Source organism: Molossus molossus, unplaced genomic scaffold (genome assembly GCF_014108415.1).
Source record: "Molossus molossus isolate mMolMol1 unplaced genomic scaffold, mMolMol1.p scaffold_m16_p_12, whole genome shotgun sequence".
Classification (NCBI taxonomy): Eukaryota; Metazoa; Chordata; class Mammalia; order Chiroptera; family Molossidae; genus Molossus; species Molossus molossus.
Window position 1 is genome coordinate 91,787,031 of NW_023425347.1, and position 27,146 is coordinate 91,814,176.

General features: G+C 44.9%; 1 protein-coding gene across 1 annotated transcript; it reads right to left on the reverse strand.

Moving 5' to 3' along the window:
- Nucleotides 1-26,335, reverse strand: OTUD3 (OTU deubiquitinase 3). Its single transcript, XM_036256318.1, has 8 exons — nt 26,124-26,335; nt 18,765-18,913; nt 13,600-13,712; nt 9,349-9,471; nt 4,096-4,227; nt 3,557-3,653; nt 1,725-1,909; nt 1-765 (listed from the first exon to the last, which is right to left on the reverse strand). The coding sequence occupies exons 1-8, from the start codon at nt 26,333-26,335 to the stop codon at nt 592-594; spliced, it is 1,185 nt and encodes a 394-aa protein (XP_036112211.1). The 3' UTR covers nt 1-591.
- Between the last annotated feature and the right edge of the window lie 811 nt (nt 26,336-27,146).

Genomic DNA, 27,146 nt, shown 5'->3' on the forward strand with positions numbered 1-27,146 from the left:
CTGCTGCGGGCCACACCCATGTCACGGTACTTGAGAACCCGTCCTCTGGACCGCAGGCCGATGCTCTAACCGCTGAGCCAAACTGGCCAGGGCCAGGAGAACACTTCCTGAAGTATTTTCTGATGAACTTGGATTAAAAGAAAATGAAATCTAAACATGTTCCTGAGTTGATCATTTACAAACTATCCTGGATATTAACTATATCTGAAAATGAAAGAGAAACAAAAGAAACTTCTCATTCTGAACTTCTAGTGATTAATCTAAACGACATCGTGAACAATTACAGCAAAACTCACCCCAAAGGTTAAGGAAAGACGCCAGGATCAGAGCTCTGATTTGCAGAACAAACCAAACCACACCTAGAAGGTATTTCCTGATCTACCGTCCACCCTGAAACTCAACCTTTGATCACAGAACACGACCGGCTTCCCTGGATGTTCATAAAATAACACACATCACTAACAAAAAAACTCAGAACAACAAAGGGGCGGCCTGGACAGCAGCTCAGAGCGGGAGCTCCCGCGTGGGCCCTGCGGGCGGGCCCTAGGGGCGGCCCCACGGGAAGCCTGGTGCACAGCGCCCGGCAGGCAGTCAGATGTTGAGAGCAGCAAAGGTCTTCACCAAGGTGACCTGCCCGTTCTCCTCGGCGTCGCTCCTGTTGTCCCTGTGGCGACTCCTGCTCTCCAGGGCTTTCAGACGGTGCCGCTCCTCCTGTCGCTTCTTCTTCTCCAGGCGCTGCTGCTCTCTCCGCTGCTTGTGGGTCACCTGAAGGGAAGATGCGCTGAGTGGCCGGCTCCTGCCCCGGGCCGCCGCCTGCGGAAGGGGACGCGGGCGGACGAGGCACAGAGCACAGGCCACCTCCCAACAAGAGCAGAGCAGAGAAGACCCCTACCAGACCTGCATGGATTGGTTTCCATTACTGCTCAAGTTTCCATTCCCAGTGATATCTCCTTGCTGAGCTAGCAAACAAAATCAATCCCATTCTCCTCATAAACCAACTCACAGTGACCTGAGAAACATGAACCCTAGGCCAGCAAGACATAACCCTCCAACACGCCATGGGACACCTTTCTCTCATAGTGTGATGCCCGGACAACCCTAACAAACTCCTCAGAAGCTTCGTGCTGTGGCTTTGTACCTCATGCTGTATTCTGAGCTCCTAGTTTGTTGGGGAAGTCTTTAAAATGGTGTCATCTATTACTTGTGGGCATGGGGTCAGTGAGGGAGATGTACAACCTTTCTGGGAAGCACTTGACAATTTACCAAAAAGCCTTAAAATTTTTCAAATATCCATGCCCTTGAACCTGTCGAGTCCTCTTCTGGGACTCTAGCCAAGAAAGTAATGCAAAATACACAGATTCATACAAATAAATCATGCAGGTATTCACTGCAGATGATGGTCTTTATAAAAAATGGAATTTTATAATGTGAATTCCCATGGACAGAGTATACACACAGTAACGTTAGGTGGGAAGGGGGGATGTATGTGCACACACAGTCCAGTTCCAGTGTGCACTGGCTTCCAGCCCTCACTGCGTGCACCAAGCGGGACAAGCAAGGCCTTCATTCTGCTTCCTGCTACACCTGTACACACTCCCGTACTTTCTACAAAGACTACTTTATAAATCAAAAGACAATTACACACTGAAACGAGCTCCAAGTTCCCACCTCTGCCACCGAATTCCAGCAGCCCACCCTCTGCCCTTGCAACCCACCTTCCATACCTTTGGGAGCTGATTTCTATTTGCCTTGTTTTCTTCGCTAGGGCTGGCCTGCGCCCTGCTGGGTTCCGTCCTGCCTTCAGTTACGCTCTGATTTCCAAAGACTCTGGTGCCAGTGCCCCCCTCCTCCCATGAAGGGCCACTCCGCTGCAGCGCTCGGCCCCTGGGCTCGGGGTTCTCCTCGGCGTCTGCCAGAGAAAGACAGTCCATTACAACAAGAACCTAGACAGTTACCCAATTCAATTCTTGTTAAATGACTCCAAAATTACCTGGCTCCCTAGTTCACTGTCATTCGGACAGCAAGTTTCCTAATATCAAGTCAGTACAGCAGGGGCACAGGGAGAATACTGGTAAAATCTGGAACACAGATTTAACGGTCACCTGCTGACCAGCCTTGTCGTCGGCTTCCCACCAGCAGAATGCTCTGCTTCATTAGACAAACCATTTTTAACGCAAGTATTTAGGGGGAAATCTTTCATTTGCAGCCAAATACCAGAAAAGAAACAGTCTCTAAAGCTGTGCCACTAGCTACATGTGGCTTTTTAAATTACAGTTAAATACAATTTGTCCAGCTGGTGCGGCTCAGTGGTTGAGCGTTGACCCATGCACCAAGAGGTTGCCGGTTCGATTCCCGGTCAGGGCACATGCCCAGGTTGTGGGCCTGATCCCCAGAGTGGAGGGCATACAGGAGGCTGCCAATAGATGTTCTCTCTCATCCATGTTTCTATCTCTCTCTCCCTCTCCCTTCCTTTCTAAAATCAATTAAAATAAAATTAAGTTAAATACAATTTAAAACTGAGTTCCTTGGTCTCTCTTGGCCACATGTCAAGCACACAACAGTGGACACACAGACACTGGACAGTGCCGGTTTAAAGTCACAAAGACCGAGTTCTTCACTGCTTTCTAAGAAGGCACAGCAAGCACAAAAGTGGATATCAAGTACCCCATCACATAGAATACTGATGCCAGAACAGTGTCTGGCACATAATATCTGGCAGTAAGTATTGAAATCATTTTCAATAAATGACTTGAGAAAACAGTTAAGACATCCCATCTTTTTTCCTTCCTCTGTGTCATAAAATTAAACTCAGTTCAAGTAAAAATAATTCTGAATTATCACCAGTTGACAGATGCTGGCAATCTAAATATTTCCATCAGAAAAATAAGGTCTTTTTCTCTTCATTCCATTTTGATTGTCATTCTGATTTTATGAAGGAATCGTATTTCTAAAAGGATAAAGTCTTCTCTGACACTCTCCATCCTGCCAAAACTGGGTTAGGGATCTCACGCATCCCCCTGCACCTGGTACCCGCAGCTCCATTAGGTACTATTGTGCCACTTTCCTTACCTGTCTCCACCACCCTCATCCACCCCACCCCCCGACTACTCTCCCGGATGCAGGACTAGAACCTGGCACAGCCTGCATAGCAAGTGCTCAGGAAACAACTGCTGAATGAATGAGTGAAAGGACAGTATAATTAATACCTGTGACTTGATTAAAAATAAGTATTTGAAAAATCACCAATACAATCAAAAATCTCCAATACAGCTCTGGCTGGTTTGGCTCAGCGACTAGAGTGTCGGCCTGCGGTCCAGAGAGACCCGGGTTCGGATCCCGCTAAGGGCACGTACCTTGGTTGCAGTTTGTCCCCGGCCCTGGTTGGGTCGTGTGGGTGGCACCACTCGACGTGTCCCTTTCATGTCAATGTTTCTCTCTCTCTCTCCCCCTCCCGCTCTATCTGAACAAAAAATCGAAAAATGTCCTCGGGTGAGGATAAAAAAAAAATCACCAATACAAACATTTGAAAGCTTATAAATATCGAGCGTGGACTTACTATTTCTTTTCTCCTGGTTCATCTGAAGCATGGCAATTACTGCAGATTCAATATTATAGTTTTCAGCTTCCAGGTTCTGGACTATCAAATTAAAATCCTATTCAAGAAACAAAGGAACACTTCAAGACTCTGGGAATACTTTCCTACCTCTCTCTACTTCAACAGTGTGATCAACAAGATGGTGTCCTAGTGAGAATTGAGACAAGGTTTCAAGGCCTTTTTTCCATTTAGAAAAATGTCGATTTTCAATAAGGTTGGTCATCTGAATAACCAGTTAATATAAATGAATTCCCCTTACAAAATGCTTTTACTTGTACAAACACTAATCAGAGGGGGAAAATCCACATACTTCCGTAGGATTCTGAGTAGTACTGGGTCAAGTCTAGCAAAGAAGAGAGAAATGAATAAACAGCTCCCATTAAGTTGTATCACACCAGCTCATCAAACTACAAATACGGTGGCCCACTGCGGCCCCGCGGGGGCTGGCCTGCTGGGGTGCAGCGCTTGTCTGACCAGGGCCCCTGCGGACAGATACTAACTGAGCAGCCCGTCGCACTGCACACTTTCTGCACAGCATCCTCCACCTCGTCTCGCAGCTCGTCTTCAACGTCGACCCCCTTTGTCTTGACCTTTTCTCTTTTATTTGATTCATCCTGATGAAGCATCTGAAACTAAAAGAAATACTGTCAGTAATTATCATGGAACTCTTGCATACTATGTTCAGAATCTTCAACATAGGAAGACACTCTCATCTCAAAAACATTCAAATATACAGGGAAAAGATTCTAGAAACAACCTTAAGAGCTAAGACCAGGCTAAATTTCACGCTGATATCGAGACTCCAGCCCACAATAGAAGTATGAAAGAGAACGGCCCAGGACAGGGGATGAAGTGTCAGCAGGAGTGGCATTAGCACTCCTATGGTTTCCGGGTATCTCCCTGCTGGCCCTGGCTGCTGACTCAGCACGCATTGGGCTCAGCTGACTTCCAGGTGTGAGTCTAATGACAGAAGCGATCCTCTGCACTAGCCCCTGATGAGCTCCGCAGCAGGACAGCAGGTCTTGAAGAAACACCCATACACCTCTCATCTGGCCCCCTAGGTCCGATGTGATTGTCAGCAAGCCCTGATGTGCTGAAGTTCCTGTCCCGGCTGGACGGCCACAGTGACATGACTCATCTAACCTCACATGTGTACCACCACACTCAAGGGACTCTGTCAATACAAGTTCTAAAACCACAAACAGTAGTTCGTTTAGTATCCACAGGGCCTTTACAACCTATGCCTAAATCAGAAAAGCTAATATCATCCCTCTGCAGGTGCTCAATCCCTTCCCCTTCTGCTTGCTATTAGCACAAGGAGATGGGAAATGGGCAAGGACAATTCTATTTTCTGCATGAAAAAGTATAAGTGAAATCCAGCAACGTGCTTTATAGAGGGTTAATAAAAAGCAACTCATTATAAAATTATATTCTAACAATTTGGCAATGTGTATCAGGAGTCTTTGAAATGTATCCAAAGAAAATAATGCCAAGTATTAGAAAGGATTTACATAAACTGCTCATCACACTGCTACTAACAGTGATGAGTAACTGGAAACAAGCTAACGAATTCACAATGTGGGTGTGGTCAATAACCACGGTAAATCCATAACATGATGCTTCATTCCCACTACAGTAAGGAACACAACAAGGACTTTCCCTACCACCATTATCATTTAACGTTTAGGAGGCAACAGTCAACTAGCCAAACAAAAATTAGAAGAATCAAATTAAAAAGGAAGAAGAAAAGCTATCACTATTGGCAGATGATAATTCTATTCCTAACAAAACAAAAAACAAAAAAACTACAAACATAAAGAATTATGGCAAATCATATATTTTATAAGAAACTAATATCCAGAATATGTAAATAACTCTTACAACTTAACAACGATGAAAGCACAAGTAACCCAATTAAAACATGAACAAAGAACTTAAGATTTCTCCAAAGATACAAATGGCCAAGAAGCTCATGAAAAGATGCTCAACATCATTAGTCACTAGGGAAAAGCAAATCAAAACCACAAGATACCACTTCACACCTAGCAGGATGGCTATACTTTTAAAAACAGAAATATAACAAGCACTGTTGTACAGGTAGAGAAAGTGGAACACTCACATTACATTGCTGATAGAAATGTAAAATGTGCAGCTACTGTGGAAAACAGTGTGGCATGTACTTCAACAGAATTATCATGACTCAGCAATTCCACTTCTAGTATAAATCCAAAAGACTGAAAACAGGTACTGAAACAATCTTATACACAAATATTCACAGCAGTGCTATTCACAATAGCTAGAAGGTGGATACACCCAAACACACCTTAGCAGATAAAGGGACAAACAAATGTGGTATGTCCATACAGTGAAATATTATTCAGCCTCAGAAAAAAGGAACAAGGTGGTGGTATATGCTACAATATGGATGAACCTTGACAACAGTATGACCATACACTGTATGATTCCATTTGCATGAAATATCCAGAACAGATAATCCATAGAGACAGAAAGTGGACCAGTGGTAGCTGGGGACAAGGCACTCAGGGAGTAACTGCTTAATGGGCGTGGGTTTTCTTCTAGGCGATGAAAATGTCTGGAACTGGACACAGCGGTTGAGCAGCTCTGTGGGCATTCTGGGTGCCACGGAACTGTCTACTTCAAAATGGTTAACTGTATGTTATGTGCATGTACATCAATTTAAAAATAAAGGAGAATCCTGTAGCATAACTGAGTATGTATATAATTAACATTTCATTAACAACCCTCATATGTGCCGATGATAATCAGCTAGGAAATATAAAGGGCAAAAAGATCCTTTCCTTACAATAGGAACAGAAAAGACAAAACACCTAAGAATAAATTCAGCAAAAAAATGGGCAAAATCAATACAAAGAAAATGATTCCACAGATGACCAAAAAGTCAATTAAATCAAGTTTACCAGGTTCTTGGCTAGGAAAATTCAACACCACAAAGATGTCAATTCTTCCTTAAGTAATCTATTAATTTAATGAGACCGCAATAAAAGTAAATATGAATTGGACTTCCTTTTAATTAGATAAGAAAAAAAGCAAGAATACAGAAAACTACAAAAAAAGTAAAAGTAATGAGTGAAAAATTCTACCAGATTTTTAAATATACTCTTACTAATTAAAACAATGAACACTTTAACACATGAACAGAGAAGCCAGAGGAAAAGAACCAAATGTCTAGAAATAGACCCAACTAGATATGTTGTATATTAAAAAAGTGGCATTGCCCTGGCCGGTTTGGCTCAGCAGTTAGAGCGTCGGCCTGCGGTCCTGGGAGACCCGGGTTCGGTTCCCGCTAAGGGCATGTACCTCGGTTGCAGTTTGTCCCCGGCCCTGGTTGGGTCCTGCAGGTGGCAGCCACTCGATGTGTCCCTTTTACATCGATGTTTCTCTCTCTCCCTCCCACTCTATCTGAACAAAAAATGGAAAAATGTCCTCGGGTGAGGATTTAAAAAAAAAAAAAAAAAAAGTGGCATTTAAATTAGTGAAGAAAAGATGTATAATTAATAAATAATTTGGGTACAACAAGGTAACCACAAGATAAAATATAAAGTTGTTATCTATACCATCACATAAATACCAAATAAAGACAAGATTTGATTTTTTTTTTTTTTTTTAAATCATAAAAGTACTAAACTATGGGAGAATTCTTTTTAACCTGATTGGGAAAGACATTCCTAATTATGACCCAAAACCCAGAAGACATGTAGAAAACTTGATAAGTAAGTTTAACCACATAAAAAGCTAAAATTCCTTCATAGCAAAGACTATAGAAAAAATAAATAAAAGCATAAGTGAAGACTGTGAAAATATATTTGCACCTCATACCACAGACAGAGGCTAATTTCCATAATATAAAAAAAGATCTCCAAAAAGTCATTAAGAAAACTTAATAAAAAAATTTAAAAAATGGGCAAAGAAAATGAGTATAGTTCATGAAAAAGGAAATACAAATAGGTCTTAAGCACAGGAAAAGACGTGTATACTCGCTAGTAAGAGAAATACAAATTTTAAAGTGTTTAAAAAAACAATTTTTTCCCTAACATTGACCAAGATTAGAAATTTGATAACTGGCTGTGCTGTCAGAGGTACAAGAGACGGACACATGTGGGAGTATAAACTGGTAAAATCTCGATAGAGAGCAACTTGGCAATACCTGTGACAATGACAGACGCACATATTCTCTGATGCAGTAAGGACCTTCTAGGAATTTATCCCACAGAACACTCACACGTGTGTGAAAAGATGTACATTGTTTATAAAGCAGAGTTTGAAAACCTCCCAAGAGTCCATCGGTAGGGGACTGGTCAAACACGGAAGGCATCCATACAACAGAACACAATGCCACTATTAAAAAGTGGAATATACCTGGCAGGTGTGGCTCAGTGGATTGAGCATGGTCCCAAGCACTGAGAGGGCCCGGTTCAATTGCCAATCAGGGCACATGCCCAGGTTGTGGGCTCGATCCCCAGTAAGGGGTGTGCAGGAGGCGGCCGATCGATGTTTTTCTCTCACATCAATATTTCTGTCTCTCTCTCTCCCTTCCTCGCGCGATAAAAAATCAATTAAAAAATATTTTAAAAAATAATAATAATAAAATAAAAAGTGGAATGCATGCACATGCACTCACATTTGCCTGACACATAAAGTATCTCTAGGTTTTACATGCACTGGTAATACTGGGTGCATCCAGGGAGGGGTCAAGGGTAGGAGACTGACATTTACTATATATCCTGTTACATTTTTTTCTTTATTGATTTTTTAGAGAGAGAGAGAAACATCGATGTGAGAGTGAAACATCCATCGGTTGCCTCCTGCATGTGCCCTGACTGGGAATCAAACCTACAACTTTCGGTGTATGGGATGGCACTCCAACCATCTGAGCCACACCGGCCAGGGTCTGTTATACATTTTAAATTCTGACCTGTGGGCAAATATTACCTACCCCAGGCCTTTACTGCACTACTGCCTGTGTCCATGGGCTATGCATATATGTTCTCTGGTCAATCTCTTCCATCCCCCTGAACTCCTCCCCCCTGGGCTCTGTCAGTCGGTTTCATGAGTCCATGCCTCTGGACCTATTTTGGTCACCAGTTTATTCTGTTCATTAGATTCCACATATAAGTGAGATCAATGTGATATTTGTCTTTCTCTGACTGGCTTTTTTCACTTAGCATAGTAATCTCCAGGTCCAGAAGCATGGATTAATTTTAAAACATAGAAGTAACTGAAGCTCTCGCCAGTTTGGCTCAGCGGAAGAGTGTCGGCCTATGGACCAGAGTCGCGGGTTCAGTTCCGGTCAAGGGCACATACCTCGGTTTTGGTTCATCCCCAGCCCAGGTCGGGACCCTGCAGGAGGCAGCCAGTCGATGTGTCTCTCTCATGTTGATGTTTCTCTCTCTCTCTTCCCCACCCCCACACCCCCTTTCCCACTCTATCTGAAAATAAATGGAAAAATATCCTTGGCTGAAGATTAAAAAAAAAAAGTAAGTTAAAATTTTTATGTAAATTCTATCCACGTAGTCAGAGCTATTGGGGAAAGCAAAAGAATGACAAGCAACTTCATGTCAGTCTCACCTGAGCTGTAAAAGAAAACATCAAGCCCACGGATTCTTATAGGCAAGTTTCCACAAAGACATCGCTGGTTTTTAGCCCCAGGCACCCAGCTCCCGACTGGTTCCTTCAGAGCCGAGAACACAGAGGACAACAGAGGCCTCACTCACATCAGTCTGGAGATGGGCGGGAGCTTCCGAGTTGTCATTGATCCTCCGCACGCTGTCGTAGTGCTCACCGTATCGGTACGCGATGTGCAGCTCCCTCACACTGCTTTTATCCGTACCACGGATCTGGAGGCAGAAGAAGGGAGACACCAGTGAAGATTTGGACGGTGTCGACTCCTGCAGAGAAATGCTGCCCAGACTGCCCAGTAACGGGCTCCGTGTGGAAGGACCTGGGACCATGGCTGGGCACGTCCAGGGCACTGCCCGACTTCTCCCTCCCACCCGTGCACGCTGCGGTGTGCTAGTGTGGAACTATCCGGACGCCCACCACGTGGAGCACATCGGAGCCGGGCGAGCTGTGGCAGGGCACCAGGGCCCCTCCAAGGGCAAGGCCTGCCAGCACAGGCAGGTTTGTTGGGCTTGAAGTGCAAACAGTTTGGGGGCCTCATTGAGAAAAAAATATAAGATTACAAATATAAAAGTGCCGGAGCCCTTCCCAGGACCTAGGAAGAAGGCCACGAAAATGAGGGGCCTTCCACTTTCGCTTCATTACTTTACAGAAAATATGCCCCTGTTATAACAACAAAAATAGCATTTTCCATCAACCACATACTGAGAAACGTGAACAAACTCAAATCTCCCACTTACAACAATTTCAGAACAAAATTATTTCAAGTGAAGCGGTACCACGGCAGTGATCGATCCTGGCGGCACGACTCACGAGAGACTCTGTGAATGGCGCCCCTGCATCGCCTGGCAAGCACGGTGTTCCCCCGGTCATGTCCCGCAGAAGGCCTGAGGGCTAGCCTGAGCACACCCCCAAAACACTCCACCTCACAGAAACTCTAAAGCAATTCTGAATCTTGGCTCGGAAAGCCCACTAACCATCTCTTCATTAAAACTCTAGACGTTTAGCACTTCCTTCTTGTTTTTACTGAAAGTCACAGGTACTAAGGCACTACTGTTCATTTTACCACTATCTGTGGTCTAAAAGCACAGCAAAAACCATGGAGCAAACAAGAACCACAGGGCCAGAAGGCAGAACCATGGGAGTTTTCTCTGGGTAATCTATCCAGATCTCTAAGTACAGACGGTCTGGTTCTGACACACAAAATAGAGACAGCATCATTTATCTCCCAGAGGAAAGGAAACTAGGTCATTAGAATCTCTGAATGGCCTAATCCCTAAAGAACCAACGTATTTAAATAACACTATATACACATTATGAATAGGAAAAAATAACTACAAATTTTCACTGTAATTTTCATGAGGAGAGATTACAGAGGACTTTCACCTTCTATGTCAGTCATGTCTACATTGTTCACAGAAGCATATTCCATTTGAACCAGGAAAAAGATGTAGGTTTCAGTACTCCATTGTTGTGTGAGCCTACCCATTATCACTGCAGGAGTTCTCACCTACGACAGTAGCAATCAAAGCAGTTTCAACTCTTAAATGTCATAAGATGCTTCACTGCGTGGGGAGGTGGGGGAGAGCCAGTGCATAGTTCCATTATACAGCAAATACATTTATTTTAAAAACATATATTTTCAAGGTGTAGCAATCCATGAAAGAGAACGCTATAGAAATGTATTTGAAAGAATCCTAACTGGGCAGAATTATCTTTCACAGCTACTCAGATAATTGAGAAAGTAAATAAAGCTATCAAAGGAAGAAAAACAGGCGGTGGTTACTGAGCTGGCACTGAGCACTTCCTGCAAGAACAGGGTCATCGTGCTGTAAAATCAAGTGATTTTGAGGACTTCTGCTGAACAGTGATCATTTCATGACAAAAAATGGGGATAATGAAGAAGGTAACAGTCTTCCCGGCTAGAGACCATCCTTAGAAGGAGGGCACCTCACGAAGATATGACAGCTCTCCTGGTGTCAGTACACCCGACAACTCTGCCCCAAGGATACACGTTTCCCTCCCTGGAAAATCCCGCACCAACCCATGCACAGTTCAATTTATTTGGCTGTAATTCTGTTAAAAGGACATTATGCCAGACACAAGGGCTATATACTACCATTTAGATGACACTCTGGAAAGGCAGAACCGTGAGAGACAAATCAGATTACTGGTTACTAGGGTTGGGGATATGGGGAGGGGACTAGTCACTGCAAAGGTCATGAGGAAACTTTGGGGGTAATGGAAACATCCTGTGTTGATAGTGGTGGTGGTTACATGAAATGACTGTATTTGTCAAAAAAATGTACATCTGAGAAGGGTTAATTATGCTATATGCAAATTATATCTCTATAAACTCGACTTTATTTTTAATGAGCAAGGTTATGACTGAACCACTTACAAAGAAAACATACGCTGGCAGCCTATGAAAGCAGTGAGCAGAGCCCTGGCTGGCGTGGCTCAGCGGCTGGAGCGTTGGTCCAGACACCAAAGGGTCTCGGGCTGGATTCCCAGTCAAGGGCACGTACCTGGGTTGCAGGTTCAATCACCGGTCCTGGTGGGGCATGTGCAGGAGGCAACCAATTGATGTGTCTCTCACCATCGATGTCTGTCTGTCCCTCTCTTTCAATTTCTCTCCCCCTTACTCCCTTCCACTCTCTAAAAAGCAATGGAAAAAGAATATCCTCAGGTGATTCTTTTTTTAAAGTGAGGAAAAAGGCCACTGTTGCCTTCATAATAATAATATATAGGGGTACACAAGTGTGTGTGTACACACATATGGACCTGTCTTTATGTGTGTAAAGGGAGTATAAAAACACTGTGATACATGTCTTTCCAGTTACATATGAATAATTTTATAGCTAAGAGTATGTGTGAATGACAGGGATACACACTAAAATGATAACAGTAATCTCTGAGGAATGTAACTCTGAGTGATTTTTATTTGCCTTTATTGGTTTTTCTGAATTTTCAAATTTTTCTACATTTAGTATGTTTTACCTTTCTAAATAAAAACAAAAAGAAGCTAGAACCAGAGGAGCAATGGAGGGGGAGGACTGACAGAACTCACCCCAGTCCGCCCTGGCCGGTTTGGCTCAGCGGTTAGAACGTCGGCCTGTGGACCAGAGAGACCCAGGTTCGGTTCCCACTAAGGGCATGTACCTCAGTTGCAGTTCGTCCCCGGCCCCGATTGGGGTTGTACAGGTGGCAACCAATCGATGTGTGTCTCTCACATCGATGTTTCTCTCTTTCTCTCTCTCTCCCACTCTGTCTGAAGATAAATGTAAAAATATCCTCGAGTGAGGATTAAAAAAAGAAATCACCCCACTCTGAAGGGGGAGAGCTCCAAAGCACAGGAAGCCCCCGGATGCAGGAGGAAGAGCAAGGGCACCATGGCCTGCATGTACTTTCACCCCAGCCTCTGACCTTGCCCAGGAATGTCTGGTTTCCTGGACTGGGAGACTAGGTTAATTTGGGGTACCAAAGGTACAGAGAGTTGAATGGACAGCTACTTCGCAACAGGGGAAGAAAGGACGGCTCATGGCTCAGCAATGTGCCCTGCCAGCCTACCGCACAAATGTATCATTTGTTGTAAAACTTGTCTGCTGTAGAAAAACCACTGAGCAGACCAGAGAAATGGAACCTGACAGCCAAGGCCATGAAGTAACTTCTGTTGTTCAGAACATCCTTTCTAGCAATGGTTATTATAGTAAATTTGATCTGTTTCCCTCCACCTAAAAAACACAAATATTGCCCAGCCATTGTGGTTCAATGGTTGAGTGTCAACCCATGCACCAAAAGGTCGCCGGTTCGATTCCCGGTCAGGGCACATGCCCAGGTTGTGGGCCCAATCCCTAGTGGGGGGCATGAAGGAGGCAGCCAATCGATGTCTCTCTCTAATCGATATTTCTATCTCTCTCTTCCTCTCCCTTCTGCTCTCTCTAAAATCAATAAAGAAAAAGAAAAAAAAATACACATATATACATGTGGGACTAGGCATACTTCACAACTAAGTTTGTACGCACTAATCCTTTAAATTTCGCTCAGCCACTTTACAGAATTATCGACAGTATTTCCACATCAGGCTCTCTGCCCCCAAACTACCCAATTAACTGACTGCTGAATAATGTGTCTGGAATGTAAAGGTGTCTGAATTACACTCCAGACTCCATGTGAACTTGGCGCAGGGTGATCCCGAGCTACCACAGGCTTCCAGTCCTTGGTGAGGCTCACAGTCCAAGTTACCCTATAGAGTTCAATAGTACAGGTCATGCCCCATTTCAGGACACCCCCAAAGCTGATTCATAAAGAAGAGCTTCAGATAAACTCTTGAATAGGCGACCTACCTGCCACAAAGGGGCATTAAGTTGATGAATCACCACATTCAATTGATGATTTCTTGCAAAGGCTACAATTGCATCATTGCCAGCAAATGTACCAGGCTTTGCCAAACTGGCCACTGCATGGAAATAGGAAGGAGAGAAAAATGAAGTCTTAATAATGGAAAAACCCAGATGCAAACATGCTTTAGTACTTACTTAGTTCCAAACAATGAGAAACAAGGACATACATCTAAAAAGTCCATCAGCATTGTCAGAGTCTAGGAATTCAGATGCTTGAATAGTATGTAGACTGCTACTCAAAAGGGTACCAACCATTCACAAAGAAAGGATTCATTTACGTGTTCCTTTAATAAACATTTACTCCATGTTTCCTGTAAGCCTAACTCTGTAAGACACAGGAAATGTAACAACAAACAGTGACTGTAATAGTTTGCACTGATGAATGCATATACATGTCAAGCACTGCTCTGCTCCTCATGGATGATCACTTTTAATCCTCAAAGCAGCCCTCTGAGAGTATTATCGTGCACACCATCTTACAGATGAGGAAACCGAGGCACAGAGTAATTTCAACTATGAACAAGGTCATGAGCCAGTACACAGCAGAGCGGACATTACATCCCAGGCAGCCTGACTCCAAGATCCTGGCTTTTGGCTATTCTATTATACAGCCTGTTAGTTTGCTCTTGAGAAGTTAACAAACAATGGTGGGGGGGCATGCAAACAGGAAAATAGGCACAGTCGTCCCTCATTTTATCGTGTTTAATCCGTTCTAGACTCTAGCGGCTGCACCTGGCGTTGAAGGATTCCTGGGGTCCTCGAATACACAGGCCTACAGTCCATACGTACAGTAATTGTAATTGTAACACAGGGGTGTATAACTGACTCAGCAACCAAGCGCACGCCGTGTCATTTTCACTGTCTCCATCAACTTTTTAAAGAATATATTTGAAAACACCATGATAAAGTGAAGCCGCGGAAGTCGAAGCGCGAAGTGGCGAGGGAGGACTGTACTGATGCATGAGTGCAACAGGAAAGGGCTGGATGGTAAAGAATTTGTCCTTGCCCCAAGAAAGGTCTGACCTTTGTCCCTGGCTCCTAGGAGACCAGCTCTAAAACTCTTCGAACTTCCCAAGTGACAGGAATGTCACTGTTATTCACAGTGGGCTCCTCAGCCACACCTGATAGTTTAAGCTAATGAGATGACACTCTGGCCATGTGATGTCAGCCAGACCTGGGAACTGGGGAGCTAGGTGATCAATCAATAATGTCCACACAAGGAAACTCCAATAAAAACTCTGGACACCATAATTCAGGTGAGCGTCTTGGCTGACAATACTATGAATCACACAGACAGCAGGAGGCTAATGCATCCTGAGGACAACAGAAGTTTCATATCTGGAACCTTCCCACTCTGCCCTTTGGCTAATTCTGACCTATAACCTCACCATGTAACAAACTGTACCTGTGAGTATAACATCCTTCGGGGAGCTCTGTTGAGTCCTTGTAGCAAATCATGAAAACCGAGCACGGTTCCAGGAAACCCCCAACTTGCAGCTGGGGTCAGAAGTGAGGGAAGTCTGTGGAAGACTGTGCTCTAAAACCCTGCAGCTTGGCTAACTCCAGGTCGGGAACACGGGCCAGTTTGGAGTGAGGACGGGGAGGCAAGGTGTATCAGATCAGCTTCTCGGCTTAGACAACTAAGCTAATTCCAAAATGACAAGCAGGAAACAGACCGAAGAGAACTGATGTTCGAGGCAAAGATGCGAGAGGAGGGAGAGAGATGAGTCTGTGTTGCAGGAACTTGGAATGCTAAGACAGCAGGGTGGGAGATGAGGACAGAGAAATGAGAAAATCGCAGATCGCACAGAACTCGAGTTTGGACTTTATCCTGAGGTCAGTGGGGAGCAGCCAAGGGCTGTATGTAGATAGAGGGAAGGTCAGGTGTATTTAAGTCACTATCTGGCTACAAAACACAAACTGAATGGGTCAAGTGGCAACGAGACCAGATGAGAGTACTGAAGAAATCTAGGCCTGATTTTACAAGGTGGTAGCAATGACAGAAAAAATGCTGAGGGAGATGTGACAAGACTTAATGAATGACGGGGCATGAGGAGGGGTGGAGAGGAGGCACTAAGGACTGTGAGCTGGGTATCTGTGCAGCTGGAGAAAATACGCTGCTGATTCTCCGAAGCCATAGTCCAAAGGAAAAGAATAACCCTAAAAGAAACAGGCAGATGCAAGGGTAGCCAGGTCCTGAAAAGTAAGCCATTCATTGCTTCATTCAACAAATATCTTAGGAGCGCCTACCATGTGCCAGGCATTGCCACGTGTGGGGAAAGACACAGTCCCTGTCCTCAAGAATCTCAGTATAACAGGGTAGACAGACATTAAAAACACATAGCTGCCCTGGCCGGTTTGGTTCAGTAGCTAAAGCGTCAGCCCGAGGACCAGAGAGTCTCAGAATCAATTCCGGTAAAGGAGGTCAAACCTCAGCTGTGGTTCGATCCCCAGCCCTGGTCAAGGTCATGCGGGAGGCAACCAATCAATGTGTCTCTCACATAGATGTTTCTCTCTCACCCACCCCCCCCCCCATCTGAAAATCAGTGGAAAAATATCCTCAGGTGAGGATTAAATTTTAAAAAAATAACACAAAAAAACACACAGCTCTGATACCAGTGATAAAGTAGTAAGTCTAGTCTTCAACGGACACACACACAGAATGTGCAGACTGGTCCGTTTCTTTCTACTTCTGCTGTGGCAGTCAGAGCCGCTCCTCACTTTGAAGCTCAAATTCTTTATGAAGCACCAACCAGCGATCAGGAATGCACAGTGACATTTCAAGAAAACACTTTCCCATTGTACATCTAAACTGACTATCACACTGCACCCAAGTTCCTTGCCCTGTCATACCCCCCAATCCACCACATGACCTTCACTCAAGATGTTCAAAGTGAAATTTCAGGTCACAAACTAAAAACTCACTTCATCTAAAATATTTTCATTGGCCCTGGCCAGTTTGGCTCAGCAGTTAGAGCGTCGGCCTGCAGTCCAGAAAGACCCGGGTTCAGTTCCTGCTAAGGGCATGTATCTTGGTTGTAGTTTGTCCCCGGCCCTGGTTGGGTCATGCAGGTGGCAGTCACTCGATGTGTCCCTTTCATGTCGATGTTTCTCTCTCTCTCCTTCCCTCCCACTCTATCTGAACAAAAAATGGAAAAATGTCCTCAGGTGAGGATAAAAAAGAAATACATATATATATTTTTACTGGATCAATGACACAATTCATTTTATATAGCTAAACCACAAAACTTGCCCCCTACACCTGTTTTAATTTGTAAACTGCTGACCATCTGGTAAACTGCAACTATGTGCTAGACAAAAAGTGATCAGGGAGAGGGACCATCAACTCGGTGACTGGTATCAACTACTCACTGGGAGCTTCGTTGCTGTGTCTTTTGCTGCGGTGCCTAATGAATGAGTTCTTCCCCCATGAGTCATGAGTCATGAGTCACTGATCGCTCCCCTCCCCATCCCTTCCTCCTGCAGCCCTCTCTACTGCCACCAGGACAGCTACCTAGCCATTCTCCAAACAGAATCTGCAGAATCACCTTTGCTTTCCCCTGCCCCTCCTCCCCACCTCCAATGAGGCCTGTCAATTACACCACCAGCTGGGTCTTGGTCATGACCCCACTCATCATCCCCAGCAGCTGCCTTCGTGGAGACCCTCTTACTCTTTCATCTGGCCAATGTGGAGAGCCTCCTAAACCACTCCCTTCTCAGCCTCTCTTCCCATTCTTTCTCGACATGGTTCCAGAGCTAGCACTCTAAAACACCGGAAATATTCCGTCTCTTTCCTGATAAGAGACAGATAAGACTGTGAGCTCTGTGATAAAAATGTTATTGTAAAACATGAATATATCAGCACCTAGCATAGTACATCCTCAGTAAATAACTGTCAACTTAAAGTCTAAAAGTTCATATGTACACCCAGCTGGTGTGGCTCAGTGACTGAGTGTCGACCTATGCACCAAGAGGTCACCAATTCGATTCCCAGTTAGACTACATGCCCAGATGGGCCAAATCCCCAGTGGGGGACATGCAGGAGGCAGCCAGTCGATGTTCCCTCTCATGGATGTTTCTCTCTCTCTCTCCCTCTCCTTTCCTCTCTCTCCCTAAAATCAATAAAGAAAAAAATAAATAAATAAAAATAAAATCTCATATGTATTTTCTTACTAGATTTGTGCCTAATTAAAATCACTAAATAGCCCGGCCGGTGTGGCTCAGTGGTTGAGCATCAACCTATGCACCAAGAGGTCGCTGGTTCAATTTCCAGTCAGGGCACATGCCCAGGTTGCAAGCCAAATCCCTAGTGGGGGGCATGCAGGAGGCGGCCAGTTGATGTTCTCTCTCATCAATGTTTCTATCTCTTTCTCCCTCTCCTTTCCTCTCTCTAAAATCAATAAAAAGAAAAAAAGTTTTTTTAGTCACTAATTTGCCTTGAAGGAAGCAAGTTAGGTTTTTGGTGAGAAATTAAAATGATTTTATTGATTTTTCTGATTATAAAAGTACAGTAATACATGATCATTTAGAATCAGAAAAATCCACAGAAGATAATTTAAAATGCCCGTAGACCCATCATCCTTGGATGGCTAACAGTTAAGAACTTATTTTAATCATAACATTCAATTTAATCTTCACCAAAAAAGCCTGTAACAAGTGCTATTATTATCTTCCCTTTACAAAAGTTTAAAGGGAGTAAGTGGTTTCTGAAAAATAAGTGGAGCCAGGAATAAACAACCATAAAATGTTAATATCTTTCTGGAATTTTTCTAGTGTGCTTCTGTGTGTGTATACCTTTCAAAAATAGGACCAATCCATACACACTATTTTATAGCCTGCTTCCTCCCCTCCCCGCATTGAATAAGAAGTCATAAACAGCTTTTCAAGTCAATGAACATTATCATTTTTATTAAGGGCACACACATCTACACCTACTGAATCCCAACTGCCTAGCATGCTGCCTATTACAGAGCAGACAAATAAGCATTTGTTGAATACATGCCATAGTTTATGTAACCAAACCCTGGCTAGGAGGGTGGGGGATGCTGATGGGTTTCATTACCCAGTGTACTCCTCCTGGAGAATCCACTGTCCCGCGGTGAACCTACCATGTTTCTCAAAGGGAATGTCATCTTCTACAAAGGGTTCAAAATCTTCCCGCTGCTTTATCATGTAGTCCACTGTCTCTTGTCGATGCTGGAGATGATTTCGTGAGTGTCCCTCCAACTGATCACCAAGAGCTCTGAACAGGCAATTGCTATCAAAACAAAAAGTGTTGGTTAAAACCTTTCAAAAATGAATTTAGTTCATCTCAAACAATGATGCTCCATGCTAGGCCATCCATGGCAATCTTCCACACAGAGACAAGAGAAAGCCTATTCTGACTTTCCAATTTCCAAGATTCCTCCCAGATACTGAGGGGAGAGAACTAGGGCAGATGTCCAGCTACACTGCCTTCTAAGGGGCAACAAACAAGGAGTAGTACCCACTTACCAGCTGGCCGATACAGGAAAGTCATTCAACATCCCTGGGCCGCAGCTGCTTCAAAAGCGAGGACAAAATACACTAACCGCCTGGGGACAAGGTCCAGACACTACAGGCCTTTTCTCAAGGGCTCTGATTCCCAGATGCTCTTCCAAAATAATAAATCCGATCTACTGCCTCTTTTCTGAAACAAGGTAGTACAGCTGCCCAGCTAATAGTCATTCACCTAACAGAGTACCCCAAAGATCATAATTTGTCAAGCCCCAATACAAACAACTGAAGCCGGCCTCCTGCTGAAGTCCTAGAACCACGTAGAAAGCTGTGAGAGGCAGCTGGGCATCGCGTAGCTGCTCTCTGCAGGGACATGCTCCCTCCTCCTGGGCTCCTCACCTCTCACCTCTCACCTCTCACCCAGGGAGTCACGACGCTGTTGTTAGTCCTGCCCAATGAAAACTCTAAACACGATGTTTATTTTGTTTTGTTTCTAAAATCCAAATGCTGGTAATAAACTTTAAGAGTTCTCTTTACTTTCAAACGCCTCAAAGGCTTCTAAAATTGCAAACGATATCACAAACACAGAGCCCAGACACACAGAGGCTGGAACAAGACAAACACAATCTGGTATCCTTAAAACTGAGGAAACAAAAACATTCTGAAGCCAAACAGTTGCCCAGTTTCACACCAAATTGTTTACTCTTTCAAATGAAAACCTATGCTACTCTAATTCTAAAACATAAATGTTATCACTTCCAGGACTTCAGACGTAAATGCATAAGAGAAAGAGGTTTTTTGTTTTGCAATTCAGAAAAATGAATTTTCAGTAGAAAGTTGGAGAGAGTCAGGAATCTCTTCAAGTGTATAATGATTTAGTCTATTTTCTTTTGCAAAGGAGGGAGGGATGTGAGAGATTCTATAAACTAGAAACCAAGACACTTTGCATCAATCTGAAGCAAGATTCTAGAAGCAACTGGAATACAGCAGGTCTATTCTAGGCTGAGGTGTCTGTTGCTAAAATCTAACAATGGTAGTCTTTTTTCAACCACAGGGGAAAAAATTAAAAGGTAAGCTCATGAATAAAGCATTCTCAATGTTAAGCTTTTCTCTCAAACTTTTCTTAAACCTTTAGGTCTGCTCTTTAATCTAACTTAATAGGTGTTATTTAGCCCAAAATTATCTATTTCGTTATTTTACATTTAATATATCAAAATTCATGGTGTTCTACAGAGCGTAACATGCTAAGTACTTTTAGTAACATGGGGCAATGTTCTCCACAGAAGTAAAAGTAGATCTAAAATTTCAGTGCATGAGCTCACACATGTTCATGTGCACACTACACAAAAATGCAGGCAAAGAAAGAACACCAAAACCTCCACTTAAACATCTCTCACAATGTGCCAGGCACATGGTAAACACTTTACACATAATAAAGGTGCCTAGTCCTCACAACTCTAAGCTAGTACTATTACTATCCCCCTCAGGTAACTACTCAAGGTCACATAACTGCTAGGTGGTGGACCCAGGATTCAAACCCAGGCTCCAAAATGTCAGCTGTAGTTACTCCTAGGCAGTGGAATTAGAAGTAAATGTTAAATTATGTATTATTTTAACATACTTTTCTATATTTACAAACTTTCCTGAGCTCACTAAAAATAGTAAAAAGGAAAAATCAAGATAGACAAATGACATCCTTTTCTGACCGCTGCAAGGTAAGTGACACAGGAAATGTGAACCACCACCATGGCCAACCTGAGTTCCCCGAGGGAGCCAGGGACAGCACTGCGACACTCACGGGAACGAAGTGATCACTGCCCGAAGGGCCTCTAGGAGTCCACCGTTTCCTGAGTCCACACGCTCGCCCCTCACACTACAGCAGGACTTCTCAAACCCCACAAGACTGACATTTGGGGACGAGTCTTTGTTGCAGGGATTGTCCTGTTTTTGTTTTTGTTTTTATCCTCACCAGAGGACATTTTTCCATTTTTTGTTCAGGTAGAGTGGGAGGGAGAGAGAGAAACAGAGAGAGAGAGAGAAACATCGATGTAAAAGGAACACATCGAGTGGCTGCCACCCGCATGACCCAACCAGGGCCGGGGACAAACTGCAACCGAGGCACGCGCCCTTAGCGGGAACCAAACCCGGGTCTCTCTGGACCACAGGCTGACGCTCTAACCACTGAGCCAAACCGGCCAGGGCTAATTTCGTTTTTTTGATGTGGCTACAGGAAGATTTTTAAATTCCATACACGGCTTCCATTTTACTTCTGTTGGACAGTGCTGCTGTAGATCACTGATTCTCAAAGTGTGGTCCCTGACTGGTCACGTCAGCATCACCTGAGAACCTGCTCAAAATGAAGATTCTGGAGCCGCCCCAGGCCCACGGAAACAGACACGGGGTTAGGCCCAGAAACCTAGTCACTCCAAGTCTTTTAACTAAGCCCTCCAGGGACTGCTGCATGTTCAAGTTTGAGAAACACTAGTCTAGAATCTAGACACTAATAAATCAGTGGCTTTCATTTATGGCTGCACATGAGCATCACCTGTGGACCTTTTGAAAAATGATCAGTAACCAGGCTCCACTGCCTGAGATCCTGGCGTAGCTGATCGAGGGGGAAGGCTAGGCCCTGTATTTTTCCCAACGTTCCCAGCTGATTCTATTGTGCCACCAGGGCTGAAAACCACGATGCTGGAAACAAAAGCTGAGGCTGCTGTGCAGGTGATGCAGGTAACTAACAGAAAGGCAAGATGATGTGTAAATACCTTTCCATCACCAGATCCTACGATTATAAAAACAAAATAGAAAATAAAACTTGTTTGTCCGGCTGGTGTGGCTCAGTGGTTGAGCATCGACCCATGCACCAGGAGGTCGCGGGTTTGATTCCCAATCAGAACACACGCCCAGGTTGTGGGCCCGATCCTCAGTAGGGGGCATAAAGGAGGTGGCCAATGGAGGTTCTCTCTCATCGATGTTTCTCTCTCTCTCTCCCTCTCACTTCCTCTCTCTCTAAGGAAAAAAAAAAAGAAAGAAAATAAAACTTGTTTGGGGACAGAGATAAATGGTTAAAATGAGTGATTCTTGAATGTTTTAATTTTAGAACACTACTAATTAGTTATGTAATTTAAGGCTATATTTAGTAAGATACAACTGGATATAGTTCAGAGAGATGCTAATGTTGTTTGTACTGCTTAATCCAATTAGATATGCTATTCACCCTAGAGCCAATGATGTTTTTAAGGACATCAAGGTTAAAATATTTGTTTCTTGTCTTGAAACTGAATCCAATTTATGTGGGTCCACCTTCCAGACAACATAACAAATATGAAAGTGGCCCATGATGCATATATATAGCTCCCTGATTAATCTATGCTAAACTGACTCAACTCATGGAAACATCAGAGGATACCAGCTAATTCATCCCCAAGCACCCGGACGTTCCAGAGTGCTACAAGTACCATACCACCAACAATAAATATGCCTACATCATAAGACGTTCTCTCAGGCTACTCAATACTGTAATTGGACCAGAATGGAAAGAGAGAAAAGTGAAAACTGTCAACCGTGTTTTTTATATTACCATAACTTTATATTTCACCAAAGAGTACTCAATAAATGTTAGTAAAAGAATATGCTGATACCTGCCAGCCCATCACATACACTGGAAATACCATCTATCGCAGTGATAAAGCCGGTTATCACACATCCAAAAGCACCACACCACTGAGGAGGGCTGACCCACAGTCCATCTCATGGTACCCATGGGAAGAATTCGTTACCTTCATGGAACCCACACAAGAGGAATTATCGTTTCACCCAACTATGTCCAAAGAACAAAGACCCTGGAAGGAGAAACATGAGCATTCCACTCAAGCTGACCTCTGGCCTCTGCAGCCTCACTGCCCCTCACTTCGACCCTTGTATCCTACATTCTTAGCATCCTAAACAACTTGTAGGTCTCTTCAAAATAATGTGCTCCAGCCCTGGCCAGTTTGGCTCAGCGGTTAGAGCGTCGGCCTGCGGTCCGGAGAGACCCGGGTTCGGTTCCCGCTAAGGGCACGTACCTCGGTTGCAGTTTGTCCCCGGCCCTGGTTGGTCGTGCGGGTGGCAGCCACTCGATGTGTCCCTTCACGTCGATGTTTCTCTCTCTCTCTCCCTTCCTCTCTCTCCCTCCCACTCTATCTGTACAAAAAAATGGAAAAATATCCTCGGGTGAGGATAAAAAAAATAAATAAATAAATAAAATAATGTGCTCCAGTGCACACACATATTTACATATATTACTCCTCAGCCTAGAGTGTTCCCTTGGCCTATTCCTTTTGGTCCTTCATGACCCGGTTGCATATGGCCTCCTCTGACGCATCTAGCAGAGTAGATTTCTATGAGAACTTGCTTAATGAATGAGAAGGCCTCCCTGACCACTTCAGGGAGTGTTAGCCACTTCCTTCTCAATAGCACCACTATAATCAACCACTATAAAGAGTACTGCCCTGGCTGGTTTTGCTCAGTGGTTAGAGCGTCGGCCTGTGGTCCAGAAAGACCCAGGTTCGGTTCCCGCTAAGGGCACGTGCCTCGGTTGCAGTTTGTCCCCGGCCCTGGTTGGGCCGTGTGGGTGGCAACCACTCGATGTGTCTCTTTCACTTCTATGTTTCTCTCTCTCTCTCTCTCTCCCTCCCACTCTCTCTGAACAAAATATCAAAAAATGTCCTCGGGTGAGGATAAAAAAAATAAAAATAAAGAGTACATCAGCCCAGCCAGTGTGGCCCAGTGGACTGAGTGTTGTCCCATGGACTAAGAGGTCCTGGTTTAACTCCTGATCAGGGCACATGCCCAGGCTTCGGGCTCAATCCCCAGTAGGGAGCATGCAGGAAGGTAGCCAATTGATGTTTCTCTTTCACATCAATGCTTCTATCTCTCTCTCCCTAAGAAAAAAAAAGTCAATGAAAACATTTTTAAAAAAGAATATATCAAACCTTATTTTAATTATTTATATAATCCATTCTCAAAGTGTGGTCCAGTTTGGTGGTATAGGGGAAAGTATCTCTGAGACTCTTTCAGGGTATCCATGAGTTCAAAACTAAGATGTCATGTATCTTTTTCACTCTCTCTCTCTCTCACAAGTGTACAGTGGAGTTTTCCAGAGGCTATCTGATAACTAATGGAATATGTTTGTATATTCTTGTTTTAATTTTTTCTCTTCTACTTTCAAATATAGTAAATACTTGTAGCTACAACCCATATAAACAAAAGCTTTTTGGAGTCCCTCAGAACTTTTTAAGAGTCTAAAAGGGGCCCTAAGACCAAAATGTTTGAGACCTGCTGTTTTGTTTCTCTCTTACTAGGCTACAAACTCCGTAAGGCTACAAACTCCATAGTATCCTAGTCTTCAATGTATTCCCAGCTCCTTGCTTCAACAATGTCTGCTGAATTAAAGAAGTATGCTCTTTGGGGGGGGGGGTAGAGAGATAGCACCCCAAAGTTTCCCATATCATTAGGAAAACTCCCTCAAGATTTTACAACTTTCTGTAGTGTGATTTCTGCTCATAAGCAACCCTCTGTTGAGTACTTCAGTTTCCTGGACACCCTACATTGAGAATAGCATGCCCAGTATAGCAGACACAAGCAATCCAATCATTTGCAAGGAAGAGCCCCATGCCAATCCCACTGTATTCTATTGGTAGTTTGGTTTATACAGCAGTGTCTTATGCTTATGATGTTTGATTAAAATAAAGCCCTGAATTGTTAATAAACTTTATATTTGACAAAATCAAGGTACTAGTTGAAAAGCAAGACCCAGCAAAGCAAGTCTTTTTTTTTTTTTTTTTTTAATCCTCACTGGAAGATATTTTTCTACTGCTTTTTCAGATAGATTGGAAAGAGAGAGAGAGAGAGAGACATCGATTGGTTGCCTCCTGCACAACTGCTATCAGGGCTGGGGATCAAACCTGCAACCCAGGTACATGCCCTTAACTGAGAATCAAACCCAAGACTTTTCTGTCCACAGGCTGATGCTCCAACCACTGAGTCAAACTGGCCAGGGCAGCAAAACAAGTCTGTAACAGTAGTGACTCCACTAAGGAAATGCCCCTTTGAGAGGCCCTACTAAGAGTCTAACTGTCCCTCCCTCTCTATTTCTATCATTCATTCATTCAACAAAAATGCACTGAATGCTCTATGTACTAGGCACTGTGCTAGGTGGTGCTGAATAAAATGTAATCACACTGAATCCAATTAGCCTACAGCACTGAGCAGGTGTAGGAAAGACAGGAAAAATTCATCCGGGCCAGTTAATGAACAGCATGCATTCTAACTGTCCTCCTCCCTTCTCCCCTACCTGAATCCTTCTTCCATCTATGCGCCTGTTTCCACATCCCCTTTCCTGAGGCCATCTTCCCCCTCCTCTCCCTCCCACCCATTTATTCATCCCGTGTTCCCTGAAGAGGCTGGACCTAGATTCCAGTCCAAACCCCAAGGAAGCTTGGGTAGGCGCCCTTGCTTACAAAGAAACTGAGGCCCAAGGGAGCAAGGAGAGAAGTTGCCTTCAGTCAACAACAGGCCCTCAGAGACCTAATTTCCCAAAGGAGGAAGGGGGGAGGCGGGTACCCAAAAGTAAGGACTCAAAGGAGGCGAAGTGTTGTTATCCAGGGAGGCCTACAGCTCTGCCTGGGTGACGGCCATGCCTGCTCGGCCGCTGTCCCGCTCTCCACGGGGCTGGATCCCTCGCATCCCTGCAGGTCTCAGCTCTAATGTCACCTTTCCAAGCGGCCTTCCGGGACACCGATCTGAAGGAGACCCGCTCCGGGATTCTCTCTCTGCCTCTGCCACGGTTCGGGGAGTCTGAGATGACCCGAGCGTCTCCAGGGGGGCCCCTGCACCGGGGGGCGGCTGGGGCTCGCGGCCGCCCGAACGAGTGGCCGGACGACAGCGGACGGCGGTCGCCAAGCCCGGCGCGTCCCCCGGCGCCGCCTCCCGCGCTCCCGGGCCCGCCTCACCCGTCCCCCGGCACCTCCCGCAGCTTCAGCCCCAGGGCCTGCAGCTGGTTGGCGAAGCTCACGAACTCCTCCTCGCCGCCGCCGGACTCCGGCTGGTTCCGCCGCTCCTTGGCCAGGGCCCGGCGCGCCGCCCGCTCGTCCCGCTTGCGCTCGGCCTCGGCTTTCCGGCTGCCGCTGCCCGGCCGGCTCTTCGCCGCCTGCTTGCGGGACATGGCCTTGGCCCCGCGGCCCGCAGCGGCAGGAGCGAACGCCGCAGCACCGCAGGGCGAGAGGCTCAGGTGCACAGGACAGGAAGCAGCGCGGACGACGGGGGCCTGGCGACCGCCCGGTCACGTGGCAGAACCCCGCCCCCTCCGCGCAGCTCGCCGGTCAGGCGCCATAGAGAGCTCGCCTGGGGGCTAGAGAGCCACCCATCTTTGTTTGTTCCGCTCTTCCCCCTAGCGGTGGGAGGTCTTCCGAGTGAGGAGCCGGTGAGTCCAGGGAACAAACAGGAAAAAGTCCAGAGAAACAGAGGAGGAAGGAAGAGTGAGAGATGAGAGCAGCTGCGAAAGTGAGGCAAGACTGGAAACTAAAAATGTTAACTCTAGCTGTGAGCCTACAGTTGGGACAGGCGTTTTCACATGGCTCATTCTTGTTTAATTGTCCCAAGTTGCAGGGAATTGAATCCACAGAGTCAGTTAACCTCTCTCCGTGTGATCATTTGAGATCACACAGCTCAAATGCAGAGCTTTCCCCTGGTTCCAAAGGCCATGCACTTTGTTGATTTAGCCTGTCCTTCTCTGCCTCTCTACCTTCCCTCTTAACTAAGGGAGAGGTAGCCCTTGTCCAGAGCTGTTGGGCCTCTGGTGATCTCCAACCAATGTTTGCCTGGACTAAGGAAGGGTCTTCCTAGGACACAGGAGTTTCCGTTTTAAAACCAGGACAGTGCCCAGCATACCAGGATAGTTGGTCACCCTATTCCACACCCACCTACTCTGGACGCTAACTCCATCAGTTATGCCCTCTTCTTCCTCATCCCGGCTC

Bases quoted from the DNA above. Each gene is read 5' to 3' on its own strand.
- OTUD3 (XM_036256318.1), bottom strand. From the start codon at position 26,335: ATGTCCCGCAAGCAGGCGGCGAAGAGCCGGCCGGGCAGCGGCAGCCGG. The intron at 1,910-3,556 runs GTAAGTCCACGC...TTTCTCTGGCAG, and splicing joins GAACCAGGAGAAAAGAAATA to ACGCCGAGGAGAACCCCGAG. The intron at 766-1,724 runs GTATGGAAGGTG...TCTTCCCTTCAG, and splicing joins ATAGAAATCAGCTCCCAAAG to GTGACCCACAAGCAGCGGAG.